The sequence below is a fragment of the Sinohyriopsis cumingii genome, chromosome 17 (assembly GCF_028554795.1).
Source record: "Sinohyriopsis cumingii isolate HCF-2022 chromosome 17, ASM2855479v2, whole genome shotgun sequence".
NCBI classification, from domain to species: Eukaryota; Metazoa; Mollusca; class Bivalvia; order Unionida; family Unionidae; genus Sinohyriopsis; species Sinohyriopsis cumingii.
The window spans coordinates 32,843,015-32,860,278 of NC_142977.1; the positions used below are offsets into that span (position 1 = coordinate 32,843,015).

Here is a 17,264-nt window from a genome sequence, read left to right on the forward strand (position 1 = left end):
CGTTGTATAACCTATATTTTATTTTCATTTTGGAGACTATACTTCCTCACACATTAAAGTCTTTTTAATCATACTCTTCATCTCCTTAGATGTCATGCTTTAGACGTTCCAACGTATTCATGCTCTTCATCTCCTTAGATGTCATGCTTTAGACGTTCCAACGTATTCATGCTCTTCATCTCCTTAGATGTCATGCTTTAGACGTTCCAACGTATTCATGCTCTTCATCTCCTTAGATGTCATGCTTTAGACGTTCCAACGTATTGATACTCTTCATCTCCTTAGATGTCATGCTTTAGACGTTCCAACGTATTGATACTCTTCATCTCCTTAGATGTCATGCTTTAGACGTTCCAACGTATTGATACTCTTCATCTCCTTAGATGTCATGCTTTAGACGTTCCAACATATTGATACTCTTCATCTCCTTAGATGTCATGCTTTAGACGTTCCAACGTATTGATACTCTTCATCTCCTTAGATGTCATGCTTTAGACGTTCCAACGTATTGATACTCTTCATCTCCTTAGATGTCATGCTTTAGACGTTCCAACGTATTGATACTCTTCATCTCCTTAGATGTCATGCTTTAGACGTTCCAACGTATTGATACTCTTCATCTCCTTAGATGTCATGCTTTAGACGTTCCAACGTATTGATACTCTTCATCTCCTTAGATGTCATGCTTTAGACGTTCCAACGTATTCACGCTCTTCATCTCCTTAGATGTCATGCTTTAGACGTTCCAACGTATTCACGCTCTTCATCTCCTTAGATGTCATGCTTTAGACGTTCCAACGTATTGATACTCTTCATCTCCTTAGATGTCATGCTTTAGACGTTCCAACGTATTCGTGCACTTCATCTCCTTAGATGTCATGCTTTAGACGTTCCAACGTATTAATACTCTTCATCTTTCCTGGTTGTGTCAGTCTCTGGTTGACTGGCTTCAGATAAACACAGCCACTTGTCCTATATTTGGATACTGGGGGCAATAAGTTCATAAAGCTGCTGACATAAATATAAAATGAGATATTCAAGAAACATTGTTGGGGTCTTTTCTCAACAAGTTCAGAATCAGAGCTCGAAATCAGAAGTCCATACGAATAAGCTCTACTTCGTAGCCTCCAAAAGCTGAAGCACATCTTGAGTTTATTCCAGAGCTAACATTTAGCACTAAATTTAAAAAACACATTTTTTGCAAACATAATTCCAAAGAAGTAAATTAAAAATTTTATAAAAGGTTGACATGCTTGGCGTTATGCATATAATGATTGGATAGACTGTCCGCTACCATTACATTACAGGGTAAATGATGAATAATACGAAAATAAGGTTAAATACACTTGGAGTCGTCTTCCCCAATAGCGATGCCAAATTCATAAGAATGTTTTCACACAGATCACTATCTGTATTAGATTGGATATTTCGATACAATATCAACCCGCATGAGCAGCGCGAAGTTCCCGAACTTGAACTTCCTGGGAATTAACTTTTTATACGTCGAATAAAAACCTTAGAGACTGAAAGCAGACAGATTCTCTTTGGTACTATTTCTCCATCCGCCAGAAGCCAACCATTGTGACATGGGTTTGGAATGATTCGATTGGTACAATCATCTTACCACCAAATGGCCCATCAAGTCATTTTTGTCATTGCTGGCTTTGTTGTTAAAAGAGGTTCTAATATAGGTTGCTTAGGGCTTCACATTCGCCATTTTAATTGTTATAAAACTTTTCAACAAGTTGTATTTGGTTATTATAGCAGACATATATGCTTCTCTATGGTTTCTGGGAACTCAATATATTTTACTAACTCTGAAAACGATCTGATTACGTCCTCTGAATACAAGATTTCAGAATGTTAGTTTACCCTTACCGGCAATCACACCGATTATGTCACATTCAAAAAGGACAGGAAAAGCAGGAGGTGTTTGTCCTGCAAAAACCATTGTTAATTGTATATGGGATCTATTGGAATATAATGCCTAAGTTATCCAGTTCCCGAGACAATAATCGTATATTTGCATACCATTGGAATAGGTTCTGAGAGCAAACCCCAGGACATCAGAATCGGATAAATGCATTGTGAATTACTCAGTGTCTGTGTCGGAAGCATCGATTGGATGTACCACGAGTCCTCCGTATATTTCCTTCATTTGTAGGTGTGGGACTTCATAATAGTGTGACATAACGTCATTTCTAAATCTCATTACCACAGCTAAGCCTGTGACTGAACTTATTTACTATTCTCTTAGAAAACTAAAACTAGCTCCATCTTTTGTCAACGTATTTGAAATTAATTTTTGTTCTGACACATTTACACTTTTTGCAGAATCGCCAACCAAATAAGCAATCTCCGCAGTCTTATCTCGTCTTTTCTCTCTTGTAACACTTGTCATGAGCCTTTCAATTTATAGGGACCAATTATAACATGCATCTCATCATAATCTGTCATTCGGCTTTCCAACTTTGATAAACAGAATTTTCTTTATTCGAAACATGTTTTGATTGGTCTTTTTTTCTGAGAAACTTTATCCACATCATCTCTGAGATGTGTCTAGCCTCTTGGGTTGTTACAGCTTCTAACGCATGCGCAAGACATTTTGCTGGGAAAAAAAGTCTCACTGGTGAAATGACGCAGCGCAAATATATTTCAGTAAAATAATTATGTTAAAAATAAAGATGCTAAAGGTGCTTGCAAGGACATTCTCAATCTAAATATGCGACAATATATACTAATCTAGAGTTGAAAGGCGCCGCTACCAGGATCGACTTGATAAAGTAAATCTTTGGCGTACATTTATTATTATTATTATTATTATTGATTCATCTGTTAGCCGTTACATTATAATTCTTTATCTCAGTCAAAACCAAAGGTGATAAATGTGATTCTGCAATTTATGAAAATCCTGAGTTTGATAAACCGTAAGGAATTATTATGAAAACAGGTGTGGCTTTTGAAGATCCTAAAGTTATTTAATATGTATAATAGAGAATGTTGCAGTCCCTATTTTAATGGTGTCTAAAAGAGAACAGAGAAACTCGAGAATGTATCAGTTTAAAATGATTTTTTTAAAATATAAACCAACAACATAAAGTATAGCGACATAAAATATATTTGCTTGAACAATACATGACTTGGTAATATTACAGAAATTGACAACTGTGCCAGCAACCCATGTCAAAATTTTGGAACGTGTCAAAATTTTGTCAACGGTTACCGCTGCCGATGTCTGCCCGGTTTTACTGGATACAACTGCGAGACAGGTATACATTTTCTGCGATCTATTGTTTTCATGGCGATATGATATCGATCTACTCGCGATACAAATGTTATTTATGTAATTTTGTACTTTTCCGCGATATGACTGAACATTTTTTAAAGCTACGTTAAAAATCCTAATCACATACACAAACACACGTTTCCACATATTTCAAGCTATTGGATTTGTAGACCGATTACATTTGAGGGATTTTTTTAACGATGAAATAGACCATTGATAAAGCCAAACTCATCACAAACTATTTATAAGATTACATATCACAAAAAGTATCGTACGGAAACCTCTGTACCGAGATGCATATCATATCGAAACTTCTGTACCGAGATGCATATCATATGGAAACCTCTGTACCGAGATGCATATCATATGGAAACCTCTGTACCGAGATGCATATCATATCGAAACTTCTGTACCGAGGTGCATATCATATCGAAACCTCTGTACCGAGATGCATATCATATCGAAACTTCTGTACCGAGATGCGTATCATATCGAAACCTCTGTACCGAGATGCGTATCATATGGAAACCTCTGTACCGAGATGCATATCATATCGAAACTTCTGTACCGAGATGCGTATCATATCGCAACCTCTGTACCGAGATGCGTATCATATGGAAACCTCTGTACCGAGATGCATATCATATGGAAACCTCTGTACCGAGATGCGTATCATATGGAAACCTCTGTACCGAGATGCATATCATATCGAAACCTCTGTACCGAGATGCATATCATATCGAAACTTCTGTACCGAGATGCGTATCATATCGCAACCTCTGTACCGAGATGCGTATCATATGGAAACCTCTGTACCGAGATGCATATCATATCGAAACTTCTGTACCGAGATGCATATCATATGGAAACCTCTGTACCGAGATGCATATCATATGGAAACCTCTGTACCGAGATGCATATCATATCGAAACTTCTGTACCGAGGTGCATATCATATCGAAACCTCTGTACCGAGATGCATATCATATCGAAACTTCTGTACCGAGATGCGTATCATATCGAAACCTCTGTACCGAGATGCGTATCATATGGAAACCTCTGTACCGAGATGCATATCATATCGAAACTTCTGTACCGAGATGCGTATCATATCGCAACCTCTGTACCGAGATGCGTATCATATGGAAACCTCTGTACCGAGATGCATATCATATGGAAACCTCTGTACCGAGATGCGTATCATATGGAAACCTCTGTACCGAGATGCATATCATATCGAAACCTCTGTACCGAGATGCATATCATATCGAAACTTCTGTACCGAGATGCGTATCATATCGCAACCTCTGTACCGAGATGCGTATCATATGGAAACCTCTGTACCGAGATGCATATCATATCGAAACTTCTGTACCGAGATGCATATCATATGGAAACCTCTGTACCGAGATGCATATCATATGGAAACCTCTGTACCGAGATGCATATCATATCGAAACTTCTGTACCGAGATGCATATCATATGGAAACCTCTGTACCGAGATGCGTATCATATCGCAACCTCTGTACCGAGATGCATATCATATGGAAACCTCTGTACCGAGATGCATATCGTATCGAAACCTCTGTACCGAGATGCATATCTTCTCACCCATGCGACAGAGAAATCTGCTTGTTTTGCTAACCTTACTTTTCCTGTCTTAGTCTAGTCATCTCAGACCAATCGTCTCAGTCAAGGTGTCCACGCGCTCAGAACTACTTTTAAAAAAGAAACCCTTCTTGTCTTCTGCTGTGCCTGACGTAGTTGTACTAAAATCAAACAACAACAACAACAGCAACAAATATATAACAAAAATATAGTAACTTAACTTAAATCCATGTTTGAGAACACACCTTACAAAAACATTTAGAGAGAGACAAAGACTAACGCATATGATATCGAGCTTTTTGGTATTATGCTTGTTCGTTCCACACAGCATGGTCAATTCTATCCTATATGCAGTCCTAACTCAGTACAGTTTTAAATCAGCGTCATTAAATGTAGCTAAAGCTACTTAACTAATTTTAAATACTTCGTGTGAAACAAAGTATATACTGTTAGCTACATTTAATGACGCTGACCTGAAAATGACTGTGCTACAGATAGGATAAAATTCTCAATGCTGTGTGAAATGAACAATATAATAGGAAACACTGCTCGATGCATATAGACTATAGACCTATACACTTCATTGCCTCCCAACTCTCTTAACAACTACTGAAAACTTAGTAACAGCCAGAAAAGTCTTATATAAAACATGCTTTTTTTCTAATTTTGTTATGCATCTCCATTGTGCAACGGTTGAATAAAAAATATACCTACAATATTTAATGACAAATAATACATTTACCAGCCAGAAGGAATCATTTATCCGTCAGCACATAATTCCATAAGCAAATTTCATTGTAGCACTTGCCATATTTCCAGGACAGGAAAATAAATCTTCAAAGAATCCGTGAACTTGAAAGTTTAGCACATGGTTATCCGCTAGAGCCCGTTTTTGGAGGGCCTATTATTATACACAGAGGTAGTTTTACAATCAATATTTAGGACAACACAGGTATGTCACACACAGTTTCACCTACTCCAAAGAAAAGAATAGTTATATACGATAGTTTCCTATGAATAATCTAAAGAAAGCTGTTACTCTTCGTTACAGCTTGTACCAATTATAACTAGAGTAGAGCTGACTAGCCAATATCGTTTTATCATTTACAATATAACTTTTCAAAATTGGAACTGATGAAAATCAAACAGTTTCTTGTAATAAACATGAATTATTTATTGTCAGTTTCATATAACAGCCATATATTAAATGTGATAATACGTCATTATTATGTGACGTTTTATGTTTTTATTTTTCTTTGCTCACGCGTATAAACTGTGTACTTCGGACGCAACGGTCACACCACAGCCCTCATTAACATATTTATATTAATGCGCCGCATGTAAACATTGGACGTGAACACTAGTGCAGAATTCGTTTTACTTTAAAAGTAAATATTGGTTGAGAAAAATAATCTACGTTGAGGTTTGGACCGAGACAAGGAAATCTCAGTCGCGGGTTTATATTATATGTCTCCCCACTCGGGCAAGCCTCGTGGGGAGACAAATAATATAAACCCTTGACTGAGATTTCCTTGTCTCGGCCCAAACCCCAACATAGATTCTATATATATCGCAACTTCAGTACCAAGATGCATATCATATGGAAATCTCTGTACCGAGATGCATATCGTATGGAAACCTCTGTACCGAGATGCATATCATATCGCAACTTCTGTACCGATATGCATATCACATGGAAACCTCTGTACCGATATGCATATCATATGGAAACCTCTGTACCGAGATGCATATTATATGGAAACCTCTGTACTGAGATGCATATCGTATGGAAACCTCTGTACCGATATGCATATCATATCGAAACTTCTGTACCGAGATGCATATCATATGGAAACCTCTGTACCGAGATGCATATTGTATCGAAACCTCTGCACCGAGATGCATATCGTATGGAAACCTCTGTACCGAGATGCATATCATATCGCAACTTCTGTACCGAGATGCACATAACATGGAAACCTCTGTACCGAGATGCATATCATACGGAAGTTTCTGTACCGAGATGCATATCATATCGCAACCACTGTACTGAGATGCATATCATATCGCAACAACATTAGCACTGTACAGTTCTAGTTTTAATCTCCGCAGCTCACATTACAAATAAATTAATGCCCTAAATAAAATACCTACTTGACTCATGCAAGGTTTTTCTCCACTATGATAATGTTAAATGTACATTAGCATTGCGTTTCCTGCATTTGTGGTCTATTGGACGCCCTACCTTCCAGTGTCCTGTAGACCTTGACTGTTCTATACAAATCGAAGAGTGTCTAATCTGCAAAGAAAATGAAAGCCAGTTACACCTTCCCCCAGGTTTTCATGTCGTTTTTCTGCATGTTATGTCAGTGAACATACTCAAGATGCTTTACACACGGCCGTGCAGTAATTAGACACGGTAAATGGGGAATTGACGTAACCTCAGATCTCACACCAAATGTATACTGGATTCAAGGAAAGTGTCTTTAATTAGAACGCCATGTCGTTGATGTCTAAAATGGTATACCTTTTAGAGTGATTGGGGTAAGGTTAACTCATCAGAAAAAGACATGTTATACTACGGTACATAAGTGTTAATCATCGAACTTGACGAAATTACTGTTTGTTCCATTAAATACGTTAAAACTTCAACAATTTAAACAATAAATTACTGAGCTACAAATTCATATATGTATAAGTAATTGTCATATAATTTGAAATAACAGATATGAATAAGTAAAAATACAATTTTAAAACACGCAGAAGACTCTATCTTACGAAAGAGAAACAGTATATGACATACGACGTGCGGAAGTAGATCTGATGGTTTTGTTACCTCGCTTGGCAAATAAATTGAATGAAAGGGTGAAAATAACTAATAGTAATAATGCAAGAGAAACACATACAGCTAAAGTAGATATATGACATTCTTTATTATCACAAATTAGATATCTGGCATGCTTTATTATCAGAAAATAGATGTATGGCATGCTGTATTATCACAAAGTAGATATCTGGCATGCTTTATTAGCACAAAGTAGATATCTGGCATGCTGTATTATCACAAAGAAGATATCTGGCATGCTGTATTATCACAAAGAGATATCTGGCATGCTGTGTTTTCACAAACTTCATATCCAACTGAAATGATCTTGTCTGATATAATTTCTTTGTCATTATTTTACTAAGACGTGAATGAATGTCTCAACAATCCGTGTATGCATGGAAACTGTTCTGATCGGATCAATAGCTTTTCCTGCTCATGCAATCCTGGATATACCGGACACATTTGTGATATAGGTAGGTAATTTGCAATTCAGATATTCTCAAAAACTACAGAAGGTATATTTCATTAAATAAAACACCACTGACAATAATGGTCGCATAGCTTAATTATTTTAGCCAAGAAGTTTCTTATTTCTTAGAAATACGATAGGCTACAACAGTTGTGTATACAGAAAATTCATAATACATAGGCAGCATTTACTCCAAGTGACTGTAGCTAAAACTGTATTCATTTGAATGATTAAGGTGTAAACCACTGAAGGTCTTCTATAGTCAGTAACTCAACATATAAAGAAAGAAAACAGCAATCTAGTCGTCGTAATAAACACAAACAAAAATAAAGTTTAAAAAAAATGTTATTATTAAATATCATTGTCTAACTTATATTATTAAACATTATTTTCTAAATTTAATTACTAAATGTCATTGTCTAAATTACATATTGCCTGAGCAGTGTGATAACAGCTCAGAATTCCCCTTGCATATTATCAGCTGTCACAGTTCTTATATGAAGCGCTTAATTTTGAGACGAATGAGATTAAAGATCTATGGTGCGTTATAGCTTTTGCAGCAGAAGAAATAAACGGTTATTCTATTTTTCCCCTTACGTGAGGGATATGGTCTCACCATAAATCACAGTTGGAAAACAATTCCTAAGGGAGAAAACGATACTAAATTTAGAACATCACATGACGTCACATGATGTAATAAAACGTCGGTGCTTGGATATAGTGCCGCTTGGAAAGGGTATAATTTCTAATGTTAAATACTGTATACCGTTTATAAGAGGAAATTAATGCTGTCATAAAGTAGATCATTGTAGTCAACCAGTAAAACTCAAGAATGTATCATCTGATTTAGTAAAAGATACATAGTTTTAGCTGTAGATGATGAATGATTTTTTTATTATAAAAGACATGTACGTCTTTAAACATTACAACTTGTATCTCTACGTGTAAGTCACAAGACACTCTAGAAGGGAAATGTTAAAGTTTTATGCGCGCACATACGGGTGTGTTTGCGTGTGTGTTGGGGGTGGTGGTGGTGGTAAAGGAATAATCAAATGCCTCAAGCAACATCTTTTTGTGTAATATATACTAGTAAGCAGTTTATTTTCTCAGATATAAATGAGTGTTCCAGTAGCCCCTGTGTGAATGGTCGATGTGAAGACATGGTCAATACGTTCATTTGCCACTGCAATCGAGGTTACACGGGTCAACGATGTGAAAAGCGTACGTAAAACACAAACTAAACGCAATGCAATCACCGTTTTAATTACTTTTATACAGTAGATACTTAAATTTGCTGTCATATAATTCAGAGGCAGAACAGGGTCTGCATTATTCTTTTGGAAATGAATAGTCATGGCGAACATAACAGACAGAATAGTCATAGCGAACACCACAGACAGAACAGTCACAGCGAACATCACCGACAGAATAGTTACTAAGAACATCACAGACAGAATAGTCATACGATCACATACAGAATAGTCACAGCGAACATTTACAGACAGAATAGTCACAGCAAACATCACTCATAGAATAGTCCCAGCGAACTTCGCAGAAAGGAATAGTCACAGCGAACATCACAGACAGAACAGTCACAGCGAACATCACATATAGAACAGTCATTGCGAACATCACAGACATACTATTTATGGCGAACATAACCGAATAGATATGGCAAACATAACAGACAGAATAGATATGGCAAACATAACAGACAGAATTATCACAGCGAACATCACAGACAGAACAGTCACAGCGAACATCACAGACAGAACAGTTATTGTGAACATCACATACAGACTATTTATGGCGAACATAACAGACATAATAGTCACAGCGAACATCACAGACAGAACAGTCACGGCGAAAATCACAGACAGAACAGTCACAGCGAACATCAGAGACAGAATAGTCACAGCAAACTTCACAGATAGAACAGTCATTGTGAACATCACATACATAATATTTATGGCGAACATAACAGACAGAATAGTCACAGCGAACAACACAGACAGAACAGTCACATCTAAAATCACCGACAGAATAGTTACTACGAACATCACAGACAGAATAGTCAAAGCGATCACAGACAAAATATTCACAGCGATCATCAAAGACAGAATAGTTACAGTGAACATCACGGACAGAATATTCACAGCGAATATAATAGATAGAATATATATGGCGAACATCACGGACAGACATCTAATTGCCGGATCATTATACTACTTGCCATCCTGCAGATACATTAGGAGGAATGTGATTATGGATTCACAGTGGGCTGCAATAAAATACAGCTAGCTCGATGGCATTTACCTTCGGCGACTGCATTTTAAACTTATCGAGGTGTTAATCAGTGTTCATTCGACTATACATATTTTTCAGTCACAATTCTTTTATTTCCATCATTAACACGTTCTAGAAATTTAAAAGTTGTATAGAATGCAGTTATAATCCAAGTTTAATTATTTTTATATATTTTAAATTCCAAACAAAACCGGACGATTTTTGGGACTAGACTTTCTTTCGCTCCAACAATTTTGTAATGACAGCGATCCATTTCTAATCGCAATTAGCGAAGAATTATTTTGAAGCACACAGGTTGGACTTTTCTATGTCGTACAGTTATTGCATTAGCGGAATAAAAAAATATTAAAAAGTTAATTCATTGCTTACATATATGCAGGGTTAAACTCTACTCTGATTATTTTAGAGGTAGACGAATGTGCAAGTTCCCCTTGTCAACATGGGGGCGTCTGTGTTGATTTGGTTGGGGAATACGGTTGTGGCTGCAAGGCAGGGTTTAAAGGAATAAACTGCGAGACAGGTATACTCACTCTCTCTCTCTCTCTCTCTCTCATGTAATTTTCACGATTAAAACTATTCTGTCCATCAATTAATTAAATAAAACTTCGTGAGGTAAGGTCAAATGATCCATATAGAGCTAAATACAGTTATGGTGCTCGATTTCCGTTTCTCTGTTGATAATACACTGTATTACAACAACCAAACGGTACTAAAGTGCTAAGCGAAAAAAATAAACGTGTTATGCGTAATACAAATTTTCGATTAGGCGCGTCAGCTTTTGAATATAACATGCGTATCAATACACCAGATAAACTGCAAAAGAAGTTCAGATAAACCAAACGCAGTTTCAGAAACATCATCAAAAAGGTAATGAACTCCAAATAAAAATCTGAATAATTTTTATTTCTTTTCCCATCAAATTAGTGTATCACGCTGTATCTCCTTGGTATATACAGAGGAATGTACGAGTAACCCGTGCCAAAACCTTGGTATATATATATATATATATATATATATATATATATATATATATATATATATATATATATATATATATAGACGAATGTACGAGTAACCCGTGCCAAAACCTTGGTATATATAGACGAATGTACGAGTAACCCGTTGCAAAACCTTGGTACCTGCATTGACATGATCATTGGGTATGACGGCTCATGACAATATTGATTTTATGGGATTCGCTGTGAAGCAGATAAGAAATGTACTTTAAAAACATATAAATACAGAAAGTAGCAAATCAACTTCAAGGAAAACTACATGATATATAATGACAGCGATAAAATACAAACGGATTAGAACGGCCATTACAGGGTTTTACTTGTAGCCGTTGCTGGGTCACGAGAGAAGATTTGGATTCTGAAACGCTTGAAGGTAACTGTGTTTGCAAGGGTCTCCCAGCCAACGCTTTTAGCTGTTTGTTGCCGTCATATAACTGCCAAATATTTCCCTCCAAGATATTGCATAAACATTGATCATCATTAGTCAAAAAGTGTTGATGTATATAATAGTTTTTGCCTAAAGGTGTGTGTGTGTGTGTGTGCGTGTGCGTGTGTGTGCTATTTGGATTTTTAACTTAGTTTTAACAATTGTTCTGTCATATCGCTACAACGTCTGTGTTGTGGCAGTTTATAGTGATATCAAGCACTGGGGAATCATGCCGCAAACATGTTGCATCATGTTTCACCCGGTCACATTATCCTGATACTAGGCCGACCAGTCCTAACACTGACCTCTTAATGTTGAGTGTCTAGCGAGGTTTAGTTTAAAGGACTTTTAAATGGTCACATATGATAATATTAGAAACAGTATACATATCTGATCCTGATTATCAGGCTGACTCATATGACTTGGGTCTGTTCTGGTCGTAGCTGTAAAGGGAGGCATTTATACTGTTAATGAGCCATCACTTTGTCTCTGTTGTTTGGTTTTGATAAACTATCGCACTGGTGTAAAACTACCAGTCTGTTCTATGCAAAGGGCAGTCGCTTTAAGCCCTAGCTTGAGTGAATATTAAACATCTAAACCTATCTAGTTATTGCACTTTGTGTTAAAAAGATCCCGTAAGGCTCCTTATAATTGAAATTTGCAAAACCGGGTCACACCGGCCTGCTATTGAAGTATTTGAAACCACGTAATATTTCAAGTTACATGCGTTAAAACAGTTGCGAATGGTAAGATTAGATTGCTTATAGTACACAAGGAGGCAATTTGGTCTAAAATATGTTTTAAGTTATTTCTTGAAACGCCAAGTTTTTTTTATTGACAATCATAAATTCAGTAGTCCTTTGTCCATTCGGTTGCACAAACAGCACAAAAACTTAATGAACGCAAAAAAGAATCTGAATACTTTTTAATTCTTATCCAATCTAATACAGTATTTCCTTGGTAGATATAGACGAATGCTCGAGCAACCCGTGCCAAAACCATGGTATCTGTCTCGACATGATCAGTGGGTATAAATGCTCATGCCCACATGGATTTTCTGGGATTCACTGCCAAGTAGGTAAGAAAGTTATTTTAAAAATAGACTAGAAAAGAAATACAGAAAAAAATATTTTCGGGATTCACTGACAAGTTTGTAAGTTATTTTAAAAATAAACTAGAAAAGAAATATAGAAAAAAATACCAACTTCAAGGACAATTACAAGAGATGTAATAGTAGTTGTATGAGCGTATTTGGTCGCAAATGGTATTTATATATGCGTCCATAGGTTAGCACGCCAAAACCTCTATGGCCTCAGTTGGGAAATCCTATGTTAAATTAGTCCATAGGTTTAATATGAGAATGGTATTAGAGTCTCACTGTTTATAGCCTCAAACAGGAAAGAAGCATTATGTCGTAAGTCTGAGACCATAGTGCTATTTCCTATGGAGTCTAAGAATTTATGGCCTCAAACAGTTTTGTAACCTCGAATGAAATAGTAATGTGAAAATGGTTAAGGGTAAAACGGTTGATGGTTTGAAGTTATAATTGTTGTATATAACACAGACGTAAAGAAAAAGAGACAGACACATATACAAAACAGACAAGCACATATTCAAAACAGAGACAAACACATATACAAAACAGAGACAAACACATATACAAAACAGAGACAAACACATATGACAATGAATGATTAGTATCTCTCTTTTCTAGAGATATGGATAGCTCAGAAAAAGGTCCGTTTAGTTTGTTAATCAAAGTGTGTTAACATAATTGGCATCTCTCTGGTCTTCTTCTCATACTCATTCGCAGAGTGATCCATGCAGCAAGACCCTCTTCAAACAGTCCTTTTCTGTCCACAAAGATTCTTCTCTTCCACAGGGCTATGCTACCGAGTCTGGAAATGGCCCATGATGCTTTGTCATGCATCAGATGGTCCAGGTTAAATAGCATCCCCGAAGCTCGTGTTGATGCAACTATGCTATCCAGCATGGTATACATCTGACTGGTGCTGAGAACAGGTGAAACACTGGGAGAAGACACTTGCATATATAGTCTAATACCTCATCGAAAGCATTTGATATGTTTCACTAATCCAAATACGCGTTACAAAATTCAGTCACAGCGGGATCACTCTTCCAATCCAAAGAGAGCAGACGCATGACCTCAAGTTCAGTATATAGGCGGGACAGCGTTCGTACGCAATTTATCATTGCGACAGAGTTTGAGTATGTCGAAAACTAAGAAGACCTTGGATTGGGGATGAACCTGCTGTGGATACGAGAAATGACAGCATTACGCATTACGCCTACGAATGCAAATGTAGTGCTTCCCGACGAGGATGACATTCATCTGGTTTAGCTGATTTCTGTCGTCTTTGCATGAACTGTTGGCCAGTACCAGTAGTGCTACTTTCACCAACATCTCCATCGTTACCTTTGGTGGAGAATTCTAGGAAGACAATATTCTCTTTTCTGAATCATAAAGAAAATGCCATAAAACATCACAGCCGTCAATTTTCTTTCTTTCACTGTCTCTTTTTTTGAAAATCCTCTCTGGTGTATGTTTTGTTCCTCGTCTGCAGTTTCGTGCCTTCACATGTCTTGACGGGGATGAGTTCTTCAGTTTCTGATGACCTCTCGTTTGTCCTCTCTCTCTCTTCTTCTTCTTCTTCTCCTTCTTCTTCTTCTTCTTCTTCTTCTCCTCTTTGTTCTATTGTTTTAGGACACCCTGAAGACCAGCGTCCTCTCTCCTGACAATTATATCAAGCATCTATATCGTCGTCTCTCTGTTGTCCTCACTTTCCTTTGCTTTTGACGTTGTTGGCATTCTGGAGCCCAGTGTCCTTTATCTTAACAGATATAGCAGCTATCTTGGCTCTTATCTAGAAAGGAAATGTCTAAATTCTTCTTTGAAGTATGCTTTGGTATGACTCTCTGCAAATCTCTAACCAGAAAGGCGATCTGTTTAAACCAGTTCATCTTCACAGTTTGAAAGCTGATTGAATACTGTTTAATCTTAGAGGAAGAAACGTTCCCTATTTATAGGGACAGACTTGTGGGATTCCCTGTTACTGACACTGAAAAGACATTCCACGCTACAGAGGCCGATTGTTTGAGACTTTTTACATCCCTAATGATTGTGTGAAATCTTCCCTCTAAATCGAGTGTAGTACACCAGCAGAAGCAATACCTTCCATGGTCATCGACAAAATTCAACAAAGTCAACAATTCAGTGACGATCTTGGTATGACCGATGAAAAAGATATACATCATATGACCCAAATTCACCTCCGAAAGGTAGAGGGCCACGCAAAATTGTTGTTGATGACGACATTCGCAGTATCAAACGCAGGATATTTCAGCTACACAATTGACAAGACCAGAGGTGCTTAGCCGGAGCCATTGTCGTGGGTCGAGTATATGCTGGGGATAAAAAGGCAGAATGGAAAAAGAATGGGAAAGCATTCGACATTCGGACAGAGCAAAATAAACGAAGAGAAGCGGAAATCCTGTTACAACAGAAAGCCATTTCTACAGAGACTGCGTGTAGGATTCCTGAAATGCAAAAAGATTCTAGATGTCTTGGCTCTCTGCTATACGTTGAAAGAGTATCCTTAAGTGGTTCGCAGAGCTCTGGTGTTTCGAGGTTCTGGTTTCCCAGACGGAAAAAAAAAACATTCACGTGTATCATCGTCAAGATCATTTTGATGCAATTACTAGCATCACATGATTTATTAGATACAATTGTTACTGTGAGAAAGGTGACCAATGATTTTGCAGTCGGTACATTCATTGTGGACAAAGATGCTACAATGTTTATCATAGAAACCATTACTTCCCGAAGGAAAAGATCAAATTCGTTCGATACTTTCAATTGGTGGACATCAAAATGGAAACTCACGAAACACTTGGAAATCGTCTGTGAAGATTTTATCTTGGTTAATTACGAATAAGCAACGGAGATTGCACCTCCCGATGCATGTGGAAATGTCATCATTTCATCGTACATGACAGCCGATGTTCATTTAAAATTGTTCGAAACCTTGGAACTTTTAGGTGATCGAGTTCTTTACTTTGACACTGACATTGGTATATAAATCCATCGCCCTCATCAACATGACCCAGAAGTTGAAGGGGACCGCTTAGGGGCATGGACGGACAAGCATCCAGAAGATACTATCGTCAGTTGTGCTAGGGGTGGTCACAAAAGTTATAGATACCAACACCGAGTCCGACAGGGAAAATTTGTGCCATATGCAACGTCAGGGGACTGAAACTGAAATGTCGATCGAGTCAGGTGGTGAACTTTGAGGTACTGAAAGAGGCTCTAAAATCAGGAGAAGATCAAGACTTTCCAGTGATAACACTAGATCCACACAAAATTGTACGTTTAGAAAACTACCAAATCGCCAGTGCTCTTCAGAAAAAAGTCTATTAAACTGTGTTTTAGAAAAAAAAACTTCTACTTCTAGAGCACAACACTTTACCGTACGGACACATTGAGATGCACTGTAGAAAAGGTTCCAAGACAGTCGCAAAGAATGATACCGACATCAACACAGCAAGCATGCGATGAACTGCTGCCGACTCCAGGTTCAAGGAAAACAAATTTTGCGTGTTCTTGCCTGACAATTGCCATTGTGCCATTCGAATGAGCACGTGTTGAAAATGGCCCAAATATGGGAATGGATTACCCATTCCCAACTCTTTAGCTAGAACAAGATTTGTCTACTTCGGAAGGGAACCGAAGTACAGTGTTTCAGTTACTGTGTGACGATCCGTATGGACTATACAGTTCAACTATCCTGGTACAAACCAGATGGCGTCCTTTGTTTTATTTGGTCTTTCCACTGATCACAGTACGGTACCTTAAGGATGGTCCCATTCTCCAATATAAAATGAGAAAACGTCAAAGATCAACACTAGAAAGATAAATAATTCGACACAACAACAACCATGTGAGGGAACCATTATGAACTCGTTGGTTCATTTTGAGTCCAGCACATTTTCAACGATACTGAATAACTTGACACAGCAATCGAGTGAGGAGGGTTCACTAGAATGGGTCCATTCCAGTGATGAACTCCAGTGCTATGTTGCTCCTTGCGACCAGTTCTTTGACGTACCTTGCAATGTCAATGATGCAGCATGGCCTTTCCGTTCATCTGCTACCCTCCTTTGACTCCCGAAAGAAGTTCCGGTTTAGTAAAACTTTGAAGCTGGTTTTGAAATAAAGCAAGCGTTACCCTCTGCGATGGCAAATAGACAAAAGCATCAAATTTCTTAACTAAACTCCGAAAAAGAATGAAAACAAAGTCATT

The 17,264-nt window shown here is 37.5% G+C and overlaps 1 protein-coding gene across 1 annotated transcript in view; it reads left to right on the forward strand.

Annotated features, from left to right (window-relative positions):
• LOC149778380 (uncharacterized) overlaps positions 1 to 17,264 on the forward strand; it is an 81,774-nt gene that overhangs the window by 33,919 nt on the left and 30,591 nt on the right. Inside the window, exons 7-11 of the mRNA XM_089939208.1 lie at positions 3,156 to 3,269; positions 8,084 to 8,194; positions 9,301 to 9,411; positions 10,904 to 11,017; positions 12,905 to 13,018. Coding sequence (XP_089795334.1) covers positions 3,156 to 3,269; positions 8,084 to 8,194; positions 9,301 to 9,411; positions 10,904 to 11,017; positions 12,905 to 13,018 — 564 coding nt within the window. The remainder of the gene's footprint in view (positions 1 to 3,155; positions 3,270 to 8,083; positions 8,195 to 9,300; positions 9,412 to 10,903; positions 11,018 to 12,904; positions 13,019 to 17,264) is intronic.